The 20,096-nt window shown below is 36.7% G+C and overlaps 1 protein-coding gene across 1 annotated transcript; it reads left to right on the top strand.

The window, feature by feature from the left end:
* Nucleotides 1-723: 723 nt before the first annotated feature.
* LOC120634633 (neurotrypsin-like) lies at nucleotides 724-19,600 on the top strand. The gene is made up of 9 exons (XM_039905366.1): nucleotides 724-811; nucleotides 1,232-1,625; nucleotides 2,950-3,205; nucleotides 3,883-4,032; nucleotides 5,056-5,204; nucleotides 10,398-10,514; nucleotides 11,512-11,749; nucleotides 16,739-16,882; nucleotides 19,424-19,600. Exons 1-9 carry the CDS (start codon nucleotides 724-726, stop codon nucleotides 19,574-19,576), a joined length of 1,689 nt encoding a protein of 562 aa, XP_039761300.1. The 3' UTR covers nucleotides 19,577-19,600.
* Nucleotides 19,601-20,096: the final 496 nt, after the last annotated feature.

Here is a 20,096-nt window from a genome sequence, read left to right as displayed (position 1 = left end):
GTCCAATTCAACCATATTATTATATAATATTTACGACACGAATAATTTTCTGTCTAATAAAACCTTCTCAACTGGGGTGCTTGCTATTCGACAATAGATAGCAGCACTAGTGATAGAAACTGTAGTGTCAACTTATATATTTAAATATATTTTATTATTACAGAAAATATTTTATTTAACCTTATTGGAATATTTATTGAGATTTATTGCAGGATCTTACGTCTTACGTGTTATTGTTCTGTACTCTTACATGTATATCAGTTTTAGCGTCAACGTTTAGTTTTCCAGATTGTCAATAGATGGCAATACTTGTATGTTTAAAGTTTTATCAATTGTGGAAGAGATGGCAGCACTGTTATTTTCTTAGGGACATCTTCAAGAATTTTTCGACTACGAGAACTTTCAATTTTTCAACCCCTCAAATGAATATTTACAGGGATGTAAATATTATCTTTCATGAAATTTATAGTTTTATTTTGTTTAATTTACTAAAGAAGTCTTTAAACAAAAAAAAAATTATCGTAGGTAGGTATAAATTATTCATTATTCTTATTCGAATTTATTTCCAACAACGACGGTGGTACGTTTTAAAAGTACTTAATCAAATAAGAAATTGCTGCGGCTTGTACAAAAAATTGCAACGAATTAATAATTTCACGGTGAATTATTCTAACAGGATTGAAAACTTTTAGATGACTTAACTAATTTCTTTTAACTAGCGTTATGGCAACGTGCGGGTGTGCTCTTGCACTATTTAAATCAATTTGTATATATTTTGTATTCTATAGTATATCACCAGTGAATTTGAAGAGTAAAGTATATCCATTATTACTATTCCTAAAGGGGAGGTCGGGTCTGTTTGTATGCTTCTTTGTAATAATAAATATCGCTTATGGAAAACATCGTGAGGAAACCTGTGTGAGAGTTCCACATAGTGTTCTTGGCGTGCGGAGCCTACCTACTCCGCACTTGGCAACTTGGTGGAATACGGCCTAAACCCCTTCTCATTGTGGGAGGAAACCCTTGTAGTGGACCGGTAATGAGTTCATAGGATGATGATGCAGGGCAGTGTTTTAATTTTTCTTTTGCTACTGGATTAACCAGTTCCAATTTTGTATTAAATTTTGGGTCCCATTAATTGGTTGCCATGACCACTTTTCAAAGATGACGAAATTCTGATGATCAAAAACTTGTTGTGCATTTATTGATGATATTTTTGCTATTATTTCAGAATACGACCTCATTGTCATACCCTTATATAATGTGAAACATAGTCCTCATACAGATTCTAATAGAATACAACAATGGCCCAAGCTAAATAAATTAAAAAGAAGAGAAGATCGTTTTAGGATAGATATAGGACACTATGATGAAGCTACTGAACTAATAGATATAGACAGTATAGACTTTAATGATGATCGTCGTGACGTATCCTCTGATACTGGTAGTGAGGATAAGCAGCAGTTAAACATCGTTGATAATAACCTAGCGCGTTATGGAGATGACAAAATAGTCGGTGGTGATGAAGTTGATATTAATCTGTATCCTTACCATGCCGCTTACGGTACCAACTGTGGTGGAGCGATTATTGATAAAAAATGGGTGATAACAGCAGGACATTGTGGGTAAGCATTTAAATTAAATTTTAATCATTAATTGTGCAAACTATTAAAAATTACGTATTCAATATATTTTTTTAATGAATAATGCTTACTTTTTCTTACACGAAACAAAATTAAAAAGTTCAACATTTCGAGTAGGCGCAGTTAATAAGCACTTTTGAAACGACAAGTCAATCTGTTTGTACTGACTCTACCATAGGTTCGGAAGGCAGATTCTAGATGTGCTGTCTTATGTATTGTTATAAATATATTGCGAAGGTACCTATTTTTTTTAATTTTTCACCGAGGGATTCACGTGATTTAAGTTTATGTATCTTTTCTGCAATATGAATATAGTTTCAATATCCCGTAAGACATTACACTACGAAAGTACGCAAAGTAAACAACTGTTTCTACGGCAGTAGTCTGTCTATTTTTTCTGATGGCGTAGGCAACCGAGCTTAGTTTACTCTTAAGGTTTACCCGCTAGTGTTTATATATGTAAGCTTCAGTGGGGTACCCACCCCACTGAAGCTTACATTCTAATGTCATACCCAGAAAAACTGTGGAATCATCAATTTTAGTGATTCTCCATTTATATAATATTTTTAAAATATTAAGAATCAGCAAAAAACAAAGACCTAATTCCATTTACTTACCAAAATTAAAAGCTATTATATAGCATACAATTCATATATCCATATATATGAATTGTATGGTTTAATTAGTTTATGTAAGATTCTTGTTAACAAATTTTTGCGCGCAAACATATAGCACATAAAAATGGACACAACTTTTGATTGATAATTAATTTTACGACAGCCAAAACTATAAATTCTTATTCACTTATTCGTATTACCTTATAGAATATATTCCTAGCGTATGCAGCGCTACATACTAGTACTGAATACCAGATTAATACTTCTTCTAGAAAATAAACTCCAAGCCTTAGAAGTGCCCAAAACCTCAGCTTTTTATACTTTCTTTCTTGCTTATAGAAAAGGCCTATTCAAGTATTAAGGACTACGTCAACGATAAAAATGCTTTGGTGTAAATTATTGCTCTAACCAGGTTACTTTTTTAATAGTTTTAAGTGACAGTGTGAGATGGTGATAAAATACAAAATTACCGGCTAAGTTTGTTGTGGGCTTCTTCTTAGACCAGGGCGCGTTTGGAACCCTCGAAGCTTTAGTTTTAAGTTGACAAATTAAGTTATCGCCATCAACTCACTTCTATGTGATATTTTACATGTAATGTACGTATCAAAAGTGCCATATTGGTGCCTATTTGAATAAAGAAATATTTGACTTTTTCTTAATCAGCAAATATCTGTGTTTTGATTTTATAGTAAGAAGCCGTTTGTAAAAATTGGCTCAAAATACTTGAACCAAGGGAGGAAGGTTTTTGTGAAAAATAGCTTCATACACCCTATGTGGGGCGCTAAGGCGAAGGAACACCCATTCGACTACGACTTCCAACTTTTGGAACTAGCTGAACCATTGAAATTCAATGAAAACGTCCAACCAGTCAAGCTAGCACATATTGAAGATATGTTGATAGGCAAAATTGTGACTGTCACTGGATGGGGAAATACAGAAGAAAATGTAAGTGGAAAAGGTGATATTGATTTATACATTTCATCATATCAACCCATTATAGACCGGGTCCGGGTCCTATTCCACAGTGAGAAGGGTTTACGCTGTAGTCCACCACCATTGGAGAACTCTCAGGCATGCAAGTTTCTTCACGATGTTTTCCTTCAAGCAAAAGCCTTGCGTTGAAGCAAGTGATATTTATGTGTAAATGTTAGAGGCGTGAGCTGGGATTCGAACACGATCCTCCGGAAGTAAAGTCGAAGTCCTACCCACGGGGCTTCCCGCTTCAAATAATATAATTTTTGCTTGTTATTTTATCTCTAAACATTTTGGTTTTGCCAATGTTATCGTTTATATAATAAACATAATCTAAGTTTTGGAAACTTTTTTGGTACATGTCGCAAAAAAGCTACGAGTTTGTTGATCTTTTGTGTATTTATTGTTTTGTTTCCCTGGAAAAGCCAGTAAATAAATAAATAGGAAATTAAAATAGATATCCATAACGTTCTTGGGGCTAGCTCTGGATTAATGGCCATAAATAATGCAACCTATATGCTCGCTACGTTTCTAGAAATTATTGCTTGTGTCCGGCTCTTGATATAGGATATATGCTCTATCTTGGATGTTAACACATACGTACAGAGTAAGCCGACTAAATGCGTTTTAAATAAAATACTCATGTTCAGGGTCCATACTCCAACGTTTTGCGAGCTGTCCGCGTACCAATCATATCCAAAGAAAACTGCCAGCGAGTACCCTTCCCTTACTTCAGAGGTGCTCTGACTTCAAGGATGTTTTGCGCTGGGTTCTCTGAAGGAAAAAAGGATGCCTGTCAGGTGAGTGAATTTTTTTTTTCTTTTCAATAAATAAATAAATATACTACGACAAAACACACATCGCCATCTAGCCCCAAATTAAGCGTAGCTTGTGTTATGGGTACTAGATAACTGATGAATATTTTTATGAATAATATACATAAATACTTATAACATACAAACAAACACCCAGACGTTGAAACACATTCATGCTCATCACACAAACATTTTCCAGGTGTGGGAATCGAACCTACAGCCTTGGACTCAGAAAGCAGGTTCGCTGCCCACTGCGCCAATCGGCCGTCATTAACGTCGTCAGTTAGTAAACTTTACCGCCTTTGAGAAAATTTTAGGGAACTCGCCAGCGTGAAGGTTTCCTCGCGATGTTTTGTTGAGTGATATTTAATTGATTGAACCATAAATGTCTCCGAAAAGTTTTAGGTCATACTCTGTCCCTCCAAAAGAGACGTTAAGAACTGACGGCTGACGTCATTTACGCCTAGACTTTTCCACGATGATATTGAACTTTATTTGTCTGTCATTCAGTCTGTCTGTGCCTATAATTTCCAAATAAAGGAATGCTGTTACTTTAAATTTCCAAGTATGAAGTAAATCTGTAGCTTATACGCGAAAATGTGAAGAGTATAAAAATTGGGATACTTGTCATACAAGCAAATAAAGATTAATTTCGTAAATAATAACGACCTTAATGCTTAGTAATACATTTAGTTATCCCTTTCTATCATCAGCAATGTGACATTTGAAAGAAGGAGATAAAACATTCCTTAGCAATACACTTTCTTTATTCTCATCCTTGTAAGAGAGAAGGCCTATCAAAATATACTATGGTGACGATGATCAACGTTCATCACACTCATAATCATCAATTATCAACTTCTGGACTAAAGGCCTCATCTTTGCCCTCAGCAGCGTCTTTTGTGCTACTCTACTAACATCCACTGCGATCACCACTCCTCTAACCAGCGTGGTGATTATGGTACCAACGTGCGAATTAACAGTCTTAGTATTTTTTTTTTACTACAGGGTGACTCGGGTGGTCCAGCGGTGGCCCATGACCGGCTTCTGGGCATGGTGTCCTTCGGATATGGGTGCGCTACTCCAGGTTCTTACGGAGTCTACAGCAAAGTCGCTAAAGTCAGATCCTGGATTCAAGATGTAACTGGTCTGAAGTTAGATTAACTTCGATGTAAAGATAAAAGAATAAAATTTTAGTCTTCTTTTACTTTTAAACCGATTTCAAAAAAAAGGAGGTTGTCAATTTTACTGTATGTTTTTTTTCCTTCTTGTATATTTATTACGCGATTACTTAGCCAATTATACACCGATTTTGATGATTCTTTTTTTTAATTTGGTATATCATACTTATGCAGTACAGTAGTGGTCCCTTTTTATTTTGGTGACGATCTATTAAAGGGCTCCTGTTAAATAGAGGGAACTCTTCAAAAGTTTTAGCAACACCTATAGCGATTAGAGTATTTTTTAATGTTTCGTAAACTACCATTAATTCACGTCAATCTGATTAGAAGGGCCAAATATGGCCGTTATTATACAATAATAAGTATTACACTAGTGCACGCTTGGCAATGCTCGTGACAACAAAGAAGCTGATGGTGGTATGCTGTGAGAACTCCTCAACCATTAACGGCTTCGGGAAAACCAATATTTAATAGATGGTTATGAGCAGTTAACATTTTAATATTATAACTTAGATATAATTGCAAACCTACCCACTAATATTGTTATAGAAAATATTTATTTCTTACTTTTTAGCCGTTATACAAAGTCAATAATTTTTTTCTTCTAATAAATGAACATTATAGAAGTTTACTTTTCTGGGAGTGCAATCCGATTTAAGATCGTGTCGTGCGCTGACTCCGCGTATGCCTTTTCATAGAACTAAATTCTATGAGCACTCGTTTACAGTGCAAGCCATAGCGCTGTGGAATGCGCTCCCAATCGATATAAGGCAGTCTAAGTCACCTTGTATTTTTAAGAAATCTGTCAAAAATCACTATAGTTTACATTGAAGTCGACTTGTAATAGTAGTAGTATTAAATGTTGTTAATGTATTTATGATATGTTATAGTACACGTTAGATTTTTTTTTTTTTTTTTTATATTTTTTATATTATGTATTATTTTATTTGTGTAATCTACTACTAGTTTAAGTATTAGTATGTAGTCATTAGAATGTTTTTTTTTTTTTAATATGCACGCACAACCTGCATGTTATCCTTTTGTTTTTCTCCTCCTAAGGTTGCCTGGAAGGGATCGCTACAAAGCGATAAGGCCGCCTTTTGTATACTTCTTCTGTCTGTGTTTTTTTTTATTCTTCTTATGTATATTTATTTGTGTGCAAATAAAGAGTATAAATAAAATCAATAGATAGTTATTAATCACCAAAAGAACATTCACCTGGAATCGTTTTTTCTTCTCTACTTTTAAAAAGTCCTACTGATGCAGTAAGGTGAAAATCCTGTCGGAACTAGGCCACCCACCCTCGCTTTTAAAACCAAAAACACGATATCAAAATGGACGCCATATAAAGTATGTTATTAGCTAATGAATTAGATAGCAGGGCGGTCGTTTGATGTTTAGAATTTTGGATATTTGCCAAACAGGATCATTACCGATTTTACTTCATTAATAAGGCAGACTGACCGCTTTACTGGGGGCCGTGGATTGGATTCCCATTTGTGTCAAATATGGCGGAATTTCGCCGGTCACTTCCGAAGAGATTGCGTAACATTTGATGTCAAACACTCATGAACATGAGTGTAACCGAAGCTTGGTAAACCATGGGTTTGATAAGAAATCTCAAAGTTATTTTGATCCCGCATTAAATAACAAACCCATGTCGAGCTTGACATGTACGCTTTCAAGCATATATTTACCTAAAAAAAAATATTTTTGAAGCGAAACTTCTTTAGAATCGTTGTGAAAGAAACAAACTCATAAATGTCAGAATGAGATGGAAAACATTATACATTTTTTTAACTATTCTATTTACCATGGAAACTTTATCCAAATAGTTCTGATACTCTACATTGACCTCAATCTCTTGTAGGCTACTTTTCAGAACCTACACTTCTGCCGTGTGTAAATAAAGATGCTGCTGGTAAATGAAGATGCAGTCTAAGGTGGTAACGGGCTAACCTGTTAGGGGTGTGGCAGTATATTTAAACCATATCACCCCTAATCGCTTTCTACACGACATCGTACCGGAACGCAATAAATATATGTATATATTTATATATTTAATAACGCTATAGATATAAATCGCTTAGCGGCACGTCTTTGTCGGTGGGGTAGTAACTAGCCAAGGCAGAAGCCTCTCACTAGACCAGACCAGAGAAATTTCAGAAATTATAAATTCCCCACAAATTACGAATCTGGAGAACGAACCCAGGATCTCCCACTTGAATTCACAGCGCTCATCGCTGCGTAATTTGTACTAGTAATTATCAGTTGTTCAGTTTTGTGTTACCAATATCAAAATCAATAATCTTTGTTTATGGAACAAAGACTCACTGAGGCGACAACGTCCTGTGACGTCACAAGCGCGGCAAATAGGTTTGTTGAACAAAATTGCAAATTATAATTATAACATACATGTGTATAAAATCTGCAGATTACCTATAAAACCTAGAGATTTCTTATTTTTGAAGATTTTATAGGTAAATGCGAACTATATTATAAAAATATTTGCCTCTAATATTACGTTCGGAAGTATCTACTACATATTTCCAAAAAATATTTTGGAAATAGTAGATACTTCCGAACTATAACTATAAAAATTCAAAATTCAAAATTCATTTATTTCAAGTAGGCCTAATATAAGCACTTTTGAAACGTCAAGTCTGTCTGTGTGTAGTGACTCTACCACCGGTTCGGAAGGCAGATTCTACCGAGAAGAAGCCGGCAAGAAACTCAGCAGTTGCTCTTTTCCAACATTAACAATTTACATTTTACATTTCAAAATTCATTTTTCTATCTTGTGAGAGATGAAAGCGGAGCCGGATGCTTCCAAGCAACCTTGTCATTAAGAAATTCATCAATTGTATAATAACCTCGCTGTAATAAATGCGTTTTAACAAATTCTTTAAACTTATGCATTGCAGTGTGTTAAAAAACATTTAATAAATCGTGGTTACGGAGTATACGATTGACGAATTTCTTAACGACAAGACTGCTTGGAAGCACGCTAAATTATATGTCTTGTAAACTGTTAAGTGATGATGAAAAAGAGCAATCTGCTGAGCTTCTTGCCGGCTCTTCTCGTTGGAATATGCCTTCCGAACCAGTAGTAGAGTCGCTACAAATTGACTGACTTGGCGTTTCAAAAGTGCTTATAAACTGGGCCATCTTGAAATAAATTAATTTTGAATTTTGAATTTTATCATGACTATTCCAAGAAACATACTTCATAGTTGAGATATTAAATTCGATAGCTAATAAATCACGCGGCTAACCAATAAAACACAACAAGCGTGAAATTGACTGATGTTATTTAATTTTTTGTTGCTTTTAACAAACTTCATGACTGCAGTTGGGTAAGTTGCATTATATTGTTGTCTCATTGGTAAAAAAGGTATTCTTAACGCAAAGAAATATCTTGGAATTGAATCTGGAGTATCAGCAGTGGCGTTCACACAATATATGCACAGCTCTGCCAAGTATCAGCTTGATGCCCTGGATTCGGTTGATCGCCGTGCTAGAAGGCTCATCGGTGACCTAGCCAATAAAAAACTTAAGAGTTTGGAACATCGTCGCAAGGTTGCCTGCCTTTCGGTATTCTATAGGATATATTTCGGAGAGTGTGCTCAAGAACTATTTGATCTAGTTCCCCCCTCGCCTTTTTACCATCGAACCGCGAGGCACCGGAAGGATCTGCATCCCTACGTGGTCGATATACCGCGGACGCGTACGGAGCGCTTCGCATCTTCGTTTCTAATTCGCACCGCTAGGATCTGGAATGCTCTTCCAGCTTCCATTTTCCCCAGTTCTTACAACATTAGTACCTTCAAATCAAGAGTGAATAGGCATCTTCTAGGCAAGCGCGCTCCACCTTAGGCTGCATCATCGCTTACCATCAGGTGTGATTGCAGTCAAGCGCTCGTCTATAAATATAAAAAAAAAAAAAAAAAAAAAAAGAGTATGTAAAGTTGAAAAAACCCGTTTTACTTTTTACTGATTTAGTGTTCCGGTGCGATGTAGCGTAGAAACCGATTAGGGGTACGACTACCATACTGCCCGACTGGTTAGCGCGCTACCATCTTAGGCTGCATAATCGCTTACCACCAGGTGAGATTGCAGTCAAGAGCAAACTTGTAGAGGAATAAAGAAAAACTCGCACAATGCCTAGCCTTAGTTTTATGTATTTGTTCTCTTTGGAGATTTGTTCCATTTTATATCATCTGACCATCATCATGTCGACCCATTACCAGCCAACTACAGGGCACGGGTCTCCGACAATGAGAAGGGTTGAGGCCGCAGTCCACCACGCTGGCCCAGTGCGGATTGGTGGACTTCACACACCCTTGAGAACATTATGGAGAACTCTCAGGAATGCAGGTTTCCTTACTATGTTTTTCCTTAACCGTTGAAGCAAGTGATATTTAAATTGATTAAAATCAAAACTTAGAAAATTTAGAGGTGCTGGGATTCGAACTCGCTACCCCCGAAAGTGAAGACGAAGTACCACTCACTGGGCTATCACCGCTACATCTGCTTTTGCTTTATTCTGAGCTACCATCTGCCGCTTGGTGTATATTCTTTGCATACCCCGTGTGCAAAGTATCGGCTATCAATAAGTATACCAAATTCGTTCAATTGCGTGATATGTGCGCTAAAATACAGACAAGAATTAAAAAAAAACGTTTTTTTTTGACGTTCTTATTTCGACCGTCTGCCAGTTATCTAACAGGATAAAAGTTAATTTTTTAATATACAGACTCGGTTAGTCAATACTAATATGGCTGGATAGATTTATACTCTTTATTTATACAGCAAAGTACAAGTTATAATAATAAAATCTAAATTAGAAACATAAGGCTTAGTACAATTCAATTGGCTTATCTCTAAGTAACACTCGGGCAACTTAGGATAAGAAAAACAAGCGGAAAATTAACTTTTTGCAATCTTTGACTCTAATTGGAATGACGAACTTTTTGGGCTCTTTACTGCAATGCACATTATATACCTAACTTTAATAATTACTCATTTGTTTCCGTTTTATTATTTGTGAGTTTCACATCCAGTTACATCATTGTTGCATTTCCGATGGATTATAAGTTTTTTCATAAACGTAAAAAAAAAGAGCTCTCGCATGCTCGCGCAGTTTGACTATCTATAAGTATTTTTTAGGATACTGGGTGGATATGACATACAAATCCAGGAGGCTCCGTACCAAGTGAACTACGGAGACATCTGTGGCGGGGTCATTATTCATAAGAAATGGGTTTTGACTGTGGCGCATTGCGGGTAATTTGAGCTCATAATCCTATTTCGACTTCATTTTAAGAAAACCCGGTCTAGTTCACGTCGGACTCGCACACAAAGGGTTAGGGTTCCATCTATACTTATAATAAAACTGTATCATTGAAGATATTAAAAAAAAACGCGTTAGAATATTATACTTTGGCATATCAAAATAAAAATCTTTTCAAAAAAAATCTATGTTTGTAGAAAAAATGACACTAACAATAGAAAAAAGATATTTCATACCTTGAAAGTTTATTATAACGGACTACTAGTTAAATAAAGTTTATTAAAATATCACAAAAAAATATTTCTACATAATAAAAGAATTGACATAATAATTTTTTTTTATTTGGAACACTAATGGACTCGTTATCGGACAACTTAGTCAAACTCAACATTAACAATGAGATTTTTGTACAATTGAATCCGCAGACTTTGACAATTCAAAGTGTACACTGTCAAACCTAATAGCTTACTTCAGGGTGACGGTTTTTTGTGACGGTGTGCGCGCGTCGTAATAATTTACTCTCATCATTTTCCCTAACGCGCCAAAAGAAGTATAACTTCAAAAATTATAGGGCATTCTATAACAGATTTTGAACCCTAAACTGTAGTCTTTTCATTCAAGTATGTCTGCCTGTTTGTCTGTATGAAGGCCGTGCATCACACTGAAACTATGAATGAATTCAAATACAACTGCGAGATTTTATTTCGTATTACGACTTACGAGGTCGGACATAGGATACTTTTTATCCCGAAATTCAGCCTATTTTAATATACATTTCTCTTCAATATACTTATTAATATCTTTCATCAACGGTTGTCTTGATAGCGTTAAGTTCGCCTTTACGAGTTATTACTTGTTATTGTAAATAAATTTAAAAAATCTTCTTTTTTCACGCAGAAAATTACAAAATATTGTAAAAAGAAGCAATGCTTCTATTATTATATTTCTTCTTTTTATTATATTTATATCCACCTTTCTGTAATTTTGTAGTTCCGAATCCTTTATCCGTACTGGCAGCAAATATCGTCTGGAATCTCCTAAAGTGGAAATAAGAAACCATTTCGTACATCCCTTATATGGAAGATACCATTCGTTTGATTACGACGTGCAGTTGTTAGAGTTGCATCGAGAACTGCGGTTCGGAGAATCTGTGAAGAGTGTTCAAATAAGTGATGGAGAAATTGGAGAATTTATATACGTGTCCGGTTGGGGATATTCAAGGGAAAAGGTACCTATGTATTTTTTAATTATTACCAACCCGTTAATGTCCGTATACAGAGCTCGGGTTCGGGTTCTTCCCAGAAAGGGAAGGGTTAAAGCATTATTGACCAAGCAGCCAAAGTGCGGATTGCATATTTCACACTCTTTTGTACCGTGTGGTGATGGCAGATCAGAATACAGTGATCGTTTTCCCGCCTTATTCTACGACTATTGCTGACCTGATGAATAAATATATGTACCTACTACGAAATAGCATGGGCTTACTCAAAAACTATTAGGTTTTCGGTTTCAAATTCAAATTCAAATTCAAATTCATTTATTTCAAGTAGGCCTACTTTATACGCACTTTTGAAACGTCAAGTATGCATGTTTGTGTGACTCTACCACCGGTTCGGAAAGCAGATTCTACCGAGAAGAGCCGGCAAGAAACTCAGTAGTTGCTCTTTTCCAACATCAACATTTACAATCATTTTGCTATCTTGCGGGAGATGAGAGCGAGGCTGGCTGCTTCCATTCTACCTTGTCATTGAGGAATTCATCAAATGTATAGTAACCTCGCTGTACTAGATGCGTTTTTACACATTTTTTAAATGTATGCATTGGTAGGTCAAGATTTTCCGTTTCGCAGATAAGTCTCAGAGACAGTACATGATGTACCTCTAAAGCCTGCGAAGTATTATTTCGGTTTTCATTTACACGTTGTACCGACAATAAACACATCGCCACCTAGCCCCAAAGAGAGCTTGGGTACAAGATGACTGTTGAAAATTCTTATGAATAATATACATTGAAAACTCGGTACAAATTCAAATCGGTACTTAATGAGCTGCTTCCAAATATCTAAACGCAGAAATTAATATTTCATTTTTTCTTCACTTTTGTCATCATCTCGGGTCTTATCCCACAGTGAGAAGGGGTTAAGGCCGGAGTCCACCACGCTGGCCCAGTGCGGATTGGTGTAATCAACTTCAATTATTTATCCACTTCAGATTCACTTGTGTCATCATCATCATCATCACCACCTCAACCCATTACCGGCCCACTACAGGGCACGGGTCTTCTTACACTATGAGAAGGGGTTAAGGCCTTCCACCACGCTGGCCCAGTGCGGATTGGTGGACTCCACACACCTTTGAGAACATTATATAGAACTCTCAGGCATGCAGGTTTCCGCACGATGTTTTCCTTCACCGTTAAAACGCACATAACTTTGAAAAGTTAGAGGTGCGTTCTGGGAATCGAACTCGGCCCCCCGAAGGTGAAGTCGAGCTCCCAATTCGCTATCACCGCTTCTGTCACTTGTATAGTTAACATCAATTATTTGGAATATTTTTTTTTTTATTTATTTATTTTATTTATTAAGGCCCAAACAGTACACTTAATACTTAAAATTAGTACAAAGAAAATAACACATACACCAATTAAGTAGCCGCTAATAAAGCTAACGAAATACATTAAAATTGACAGCAAACTTATAACATAATTATGAAACTTTAGAATATGTATAAAACACATATTATTGACAGATAATGTAAATAAGGGAATACCCTTATTAACAATATCCATCCAATCCAAGTGGATATGTGAAAACATAAGTAGAACTTTTACGTAGAACAATTAGAAGTTAGAATTTAGAATAAAGATGTTTTTTTAACTGAGCAAGAGTAAGATTAAATAAATCTAAATCCGAGAAATTATTATTATAGCTTTGAGTAGCTCTATAAATATAACTATTAAGAGCGTATTTTGATCTGACTGAGGGCAAATAAAATGGAGGGGATTTTCGCCTAGATATAATATTCTTTGGACAAACAAAACCAATTCTACTAAGTAGTTTTGGTGTATCAATTTCATTCCTTAAAATTTTAAACAAAAAAACAATATCACGAACCTGTCGACGAGCCTGGAGGGGTTTCAGACAGTCTGAATAATGCTTAGAGATGCCGTAGTTTGGATAGACTAATAAGGGCTGTCGATGTTCAACGGTAAAAAAATCACTGTGCATAAATGCATTGGTGCAGCCGAAAATCAGTGCTGCATTGTAATAATGAAAATATGAATATATTATACGTGTTATCGATCTGGTACGCGTCGCGGAGCACGTTAAGCCGCGCCCGCGGACCGCTGCAGATGAGTAATGCGACGTTCCTGACGATGACTTTATATAATAAAAATTATACTATACTTTGTACCATACTTCCAGATTTTTTTTATTTGCATTTACCCAATAGGCTCCGAAAGTTCAGTACAGATTTAAACCATTTCTTCGCCAAAACAAAGCTAAACTATCACGAAGTAATACAGGTTGTAATTTATTTTCAATATAATTAAATAAATAATAAATAAATATATAAATATACTTCGACAATGTACACATCGCCATCTAAGAAAGCGTAGCTTGTGTTATAGGTACTAATAGCTGATTTAGATATTTTTCGAATGTAATACACATAAAAACTTATAAACATCCTGACATGTTCATCTCACAAACATTCTTCAGTTGTAGGAATCGAAACGGCCTTAGACTCATAAAGCAGGATCGCTGTCCACTGCGCCAACCAGCTGTCAAAAAAATTGGCGAGTCTTAAGAAAATTTGAATAAGTTACCCATAGTAGCAAACCTTTGCCTACAAAATCATAACTTCACGTGCGTACAGAAAACTATTGATGATACATAAAAACTATGTAACATTTAATTAAAGTACTCATTATTACCTAAATAAGAATCTATAAAAGAATATAGCTAACTATCATAGTTAAGCCGCAATAACCGCAATAAAAAAATGTTCCAAAATTTTATTAACATTAGTATAGCAGTATTAATTCTTAATGAAAAAATTAGTTTTATTATCAAAGTATATTTATATAACAACAAACTGAAAATATATGCTTTAAAAACAAAAACATTCGCGGACGAAGTCACCGAGAACAGTTAGTAATAAATAAAATAAAAATTGATTATTTAATTTCTTACATTGTCATCAAAATACATGAGCCTCATTGTTCCATATCAATAAAAGATATTATATCATCAAGATATTTATTTATTCAATTACGAGTCCATTACAATGTCAAATAGTTTAAATAATTATTATATTTTCAAAAACAAATGTCAATCTAATGTTTACATTAGAAATGGAACCTGTATGTGTAACCTAATGGCGCTGTAACCAGATTAAGAGGCGGACTTATTATTGTCAATATTAAATACTCTCGTTTAGGAAGTCGCTTATTTTATAATAAGCTTTCTCCAGCAAGTAATGTTTTAAGGATTTTGTAAATAAGTTTATACTTTCTTTTTCTTTTATATGTTCCGTGATTTTGTTGTAAATTTTTGTGCACATGGGGATTGGGCCGGTGCTGTGGATTTTTAACTTAGATGGCGGTAGGACCAAGTTGTGTTTGCGCATGCGCCGCAATGTATCCTGCCGGGGCATGTCTTGGAATTTAAAAAAAAAATCGGGATGTTTTCTTACAAATTTGCATGTTTCTAGTACGTATTTGCAAGGCACGGTATCGTCTGCGGAAGGTACAGAAGTCATGTAATAATTGAGCATATGCTTTTATAATATGATTCCTAAGGTAATTTTGTCTATACGTATATATATATCTATATGTATGTAAATGTAAGCAAATGTAGACATAGCTCACGAGTCTAGCTCTACTTTTTTTTTTATTCCACTACAAGTTAGCCTTCGACCACAATCTAACCTAATTGTAGGTGATGGTGCAGTCAAAGATGGTAGCGGGCTAATCTGTTAGATGCGATATTTAAATCATACTCATATTCCTTTCTCTCACCAAGCAGCATTGCTCTGTCCCGATCTGAAGCGCGAGGTTCATCTGCGGGAGAATTTGGGATATGTGGGATTTCTACTTACTAAAATCCCCTCGCTAGCCAGCCTCATTACATATTGGGAGTCTCTGGGATCTCCTAGGATCTCCCTTGCACAACGCTTGTAGCTCGTCCCGGGTAGATTAATGATTCCCGACCTCATGTGATTACGTCGCTGTGAGGTAAGGCATAAGGCCTATGGGCCTCATGAAAAGGCGCAGAGACACTCAGCGGGCGATGGAGAGAGCTAAGCTAGGAATACTCCTAGCACGAGATCAAATCAGAAATGAGGAGATCCGTAGGAAAACGACAAAGCTCAGCGAGTCGCGAAGCTGAAGTGGCAATGGGCAGGACACATAGCTCGGAGACCCAATGGACATTGGGGTCTTAAGGTGCTGGAATGGCGACCCGCACCGGAAAACAGCGTAGGTCGGCCCCCAACGCAGTGGAAAGATGACATCAGGCGAGTCGCTGGGAGCCGCTGGAGGCAAGCGGCCCAGGACCGTGGATTGTGGAACTCCCTACAAAAGACCTATATCCAGCAGTTTACGTCGATTGGTTGAAATTATGAGGTAAGGCAACACAGGTAGCATTTAGGAAGCGGCTGTCTTGTCGGGATTGTAAGTTGAGGTAATGACGTGACTGCTCGTCCCCGTCAGACCGTACGGGAGCTTGATGTCTCTTCGTGTGGGACTATTGAGCAGGTGAATGAGCACGGTTAACACCGGGATTGGCTCGCTCTCGATCTCACTCAGCATCCTCCGTGGACGTGTAGGACGTGTTCCATGCATGCCCTACAAAGTTTTGCTCGATTTATAGTGATGGTTTTCCACTAACCATCAAAGTCAAAGTCAAATATTTCTTTATTCAAATAGGCACATAGGTGGCACTTTTGATGCGTTGATTATATACAAAATCTGTACATAGCAGTGAGCGGTGACGGCGATAACTACATTCGTAAACTTAAAACTAAAGCTACGAGGGTTCCAAAAGCGCCGTGGTCTAAGAAGAAGCCCCCAATAAACTTAGCCGGGTGTTCTTTTTGTTTTCACCATCACACATTGTCATTTGAAAATATTTTCATCACCCTGCTTTGACCGTTAATTATTATTATAAAAAGGTACCTTTTTGATTTTAAACTAACTTGAAAACTAATTTAAGGGCGAATACAGGAATACATTACAACAAGCGAAAATTAATTTGGTGTCTAAGCAAACGTGTCAAAAAGTCCAAAATATCTGGTACAACCACACATTGACTTCTAGAATGTTCTGCGCGGGAAACAATATGGCGGATGCTTGTCAGGTAATTATTTTATTACAGATAAAAAGAGAAAGTATTGCTTTCTTTATCTGTCGGGGGATTAAGCAAAGTATTGTTTTTTATTCAAAGCTTTAACAAATGCATATAATTTACACAAATATTCAATAGGTATTTTGCAAACATTTTTTATTTAATGAATTAATATTCTGTTAACGCAAATACTCCGGGATGTTATAAGTTTCATGTGTATGTGTGAGTGAACGCTAGTGTTTGTCTGTAGCATCGTATTTCCCGAACAGATGCGCCGATTTTGATGTCGTTAGTTGGGAGTGATCTTAGCTGTGTTTGATGTAAATCAGCCCAAGATGGCCGCCGCCACAAAATGGCAAATTACTTTTTTTTCACAACTCCCTCAATATTGATGTCAAAGGGCTTGACTAGTACAATTATTGTATTGTAAGTCGAGGAATTTTAAATTTTAAATTTATCTAGCTATAAGATTAATTGTTTATTTCATATTTTTTCTTAGCTTGCGTAATATTTATTGCATGCGTTAGCTTGCGTTGCATGATGGGTCTTTAATGAATGCCTACTTTAATAACAAAATATAAACCGTACACATTGCACATAACATGGAAAACATTTCAGCAGTATTTTCCACAGACAAACAATTTAAATTATTACTATTTGTATTGTCAGTTTAATTGATCAGAACCGAGCGGGGCGGTGATCTATTGACACCTAATAAATCTAGGTCCCAAACTCGATACAAACCAAATATACCCAAAGTGTTCACAATCAAGCCCACTGATAAAATCGATTTTCATGCTTTGTTCCGCTTCGCCTGCTTTACCATATCGATACTTCATGAACTATCTATACCCTGAAGCGGCAATAGCACAGTGGGTAGGAGCGGGACTTCTCTTTCGAGGGGCCGAGTTCGAATCCCAGCACTAACCTCTAACTTTTTAAGTTCAAAAAAAAAATTTCGTTTCTTACATTGTAAATGATACATATTGTGGAGACCTCCTAGTACGCAAAAAAATACCTGTGTCAGGAGGCCTCACTCTTTCATAGCAAAGACAAGATAAAATAAAAAAATAAAACGAATGAGTAGTCTTGGTGTGTATGGTGCGTTTATGTTTCTGTGTGCGCGCATGTGTCTGTGCGTGTGTGCTTGCGTCTATATCCGTTATATTTTACTTATGTCCGTAATAAGTAATTAAAAATATCACTTGCTTCGATGGTGAAGGAAAACATCGTGAGGAAACCTGCATGCCTGAGAGTTCTACGTAATGTTCTCAAAGGTATGTGGAGCCCTTCAATCCGCACTGGGCAGCATGGACGACGGCCTTAACCCCTTCTCATTGTGGGAGGAGACCCGTGCTCTGTAGTTGGCCGGTAATGGCTCGATATGATGATCTATGCCCTATTATGTGTCGTTTTACAAGATAATAGTTTTGTTTTGTAACTATTCATCGTCAGCAAAACTATACAGCCCTGTATGGGCCCTGGCTTAGTCAAGCAAATTTCTCCATTTGAGGCGGTCAGAAGCTGTTTCTTTCCAGCTCCATAACTCCACCGACACCTCAGTCACCCTGGGACTCTTCGCCCCTCAAATTTCCCCTTAATCAACCTCCTTGAGCTCTCGTGCTTTCCATACGTTGCACTTTTAAATATGACCAGCTGTTGCCCGCGGCTTAGCACACGGCTGTTTGGTTTTTCATGAATCCTGCGAGAACCTTACTTTTTCGCGGGATAAAAATCGCCAACGTGTTAATCCAGAGAATAATCTATCTCCATTCCAAAATTCAGTCAAATTGGTTCAGCAGTTTTTGCGTGAAAGACTAACAAACATCCATCCATCTATACAAACTTTCGCATTCATTATAGTAAAATATAATAATAATAAATACAATACACACATCGCTATCTAGTCCAAAAGTAAGCGTAGCCTGTGTTATGGTTACTAAGATAACTGATGAATATTTTTATGAATTATATACATTAATACTTATAGATAAACATCCAAACTCTGAAAAACATTAATGTTCATCACACAATCATTTTTCCAGTTGTGGGAATCGAACCCACAGCCTTGCAGCTAATCGGCCGTCATTCATGATTCATTTATTCAATTTATTACTAAGTATTTATATATACCTACCCTTTATTTTTACACCACAACTTGTTAAGAATATCCAAAGAAAGCAGACACTTGAAGTAGTAGCGATAAAGCCGCCTTTTGTATCCTACTACATAGCGATTTCTGCGGTAATAGCCTAGCGTGTAAGGCTTCCCTTTCGTATCTCTAAATTTACGGAGGTACGTGCGTTTTAATCACCTAAATATCACTTGTTTTAACGGTGAGAAAACGCTAGGAAACTTGTATGCCTGAGATCTTCCCATAATTTTCTCAACGGCGTATGAAGTCTATAAATCAATTGGCCAGCGTGGTGGACTACGCCTTAACCCCTTCTCATTGTGGGAGGGAGACCCATGCCCTGTAGTGGGCCAATAATGGGTTGATATGATGATGATGATGCTTTGATGGATTGATTGATTTGATGATTGTTTTTTCAGGGCGATAGCGGAGGCGCCGCGATATCCTACAACCGTTTAGTTGGAGTGTCCTCGTTTGGCTTTGGATGCGGTCGCAACATACCAGGCGTGTTCATCAATGTATCCTGCCCTAATATTAGGGTCTGGATCAGAAGACATACGGGTGTTCAATAAAATACTGGTGTGGGCTAGTTTAAACGGAGCGAAACATAAAAGGTTCAATTTGTGTTGTTTTATCTACTATCGAAATTGAAAATCCAACCTATCCTTTTCCAACTCTCCACATTAGATAAGGACAGTACTACCAAATTATATCTACAATCTGAGTTTTTTATATTAATCTCTAAAGCGGTGATAGCGCATTGGGTTTTAGGAGCTCGACTTCACGTTTGGGGGCCGAGTGCGAACCCGAGCACGCGTCTCTAACATTCTCAAAGATATTGATATTGGGTGTATTGAGTCGATCAATCCTGTTACCTACCTTTTCCCCGCCGGGAATCGAATTCGAGACCGATCCCGACCGCGACTAATGAGAAACTCACTATTGCGCCATAGAAGTTGTCGAAAAATTTTAAATAGTCAAATGTATTTAGGAGCAAAATCAGTGCTCACTAAAATACAAAATGGTGGCAGATGCAACAGCGGAATTTGGTCGGAATTTCGAATTTAGACTACCAACCTCCCTAATCTCAAG

This window comes from Pararge aegeria, chromosome 24 (assembly GCF_905163445.1).
Source record: "Pararge aegeria chromosome 24, ilParAegt1.1, whole genome shotgun sequence".
NCBI classification, from domain to species: Eukaryota; Metazoa; Arthropoda; class Insecta; order Lepidoptera; family Nymphalidae; genus Pararge; species Pararge aegeria.
Note: the sequence above shows the minus strand (reverse complement) of the source record. Positions and strands in the feature narration are given on the sequence as shown.

Bases quoted from the DNA above. Each gene is read 5' to 3' on its own strand.
- LOC120634633 (XM_039905366.1), top strand. From the start codon at position 724: ATGGCAACGTGCGGGTGTGCTCTTGCACTATTTAAATCAATTTGTATA. The intron at 4,033-5,055 runs GTGAGTGAATTT...TTTTTACTACAG, and splicing joins GAAAAAAGGATGCCTGTCAG to GGTGACTCGGGTGGTCCAGC. The intron at 10,515-11,511 runs GTAATTTGAGCT...GTAATTTTGTAG, and splicing joins TTGACTGTGGCGCATTGCGG to TTCCGAATCCTTTATCCGTA.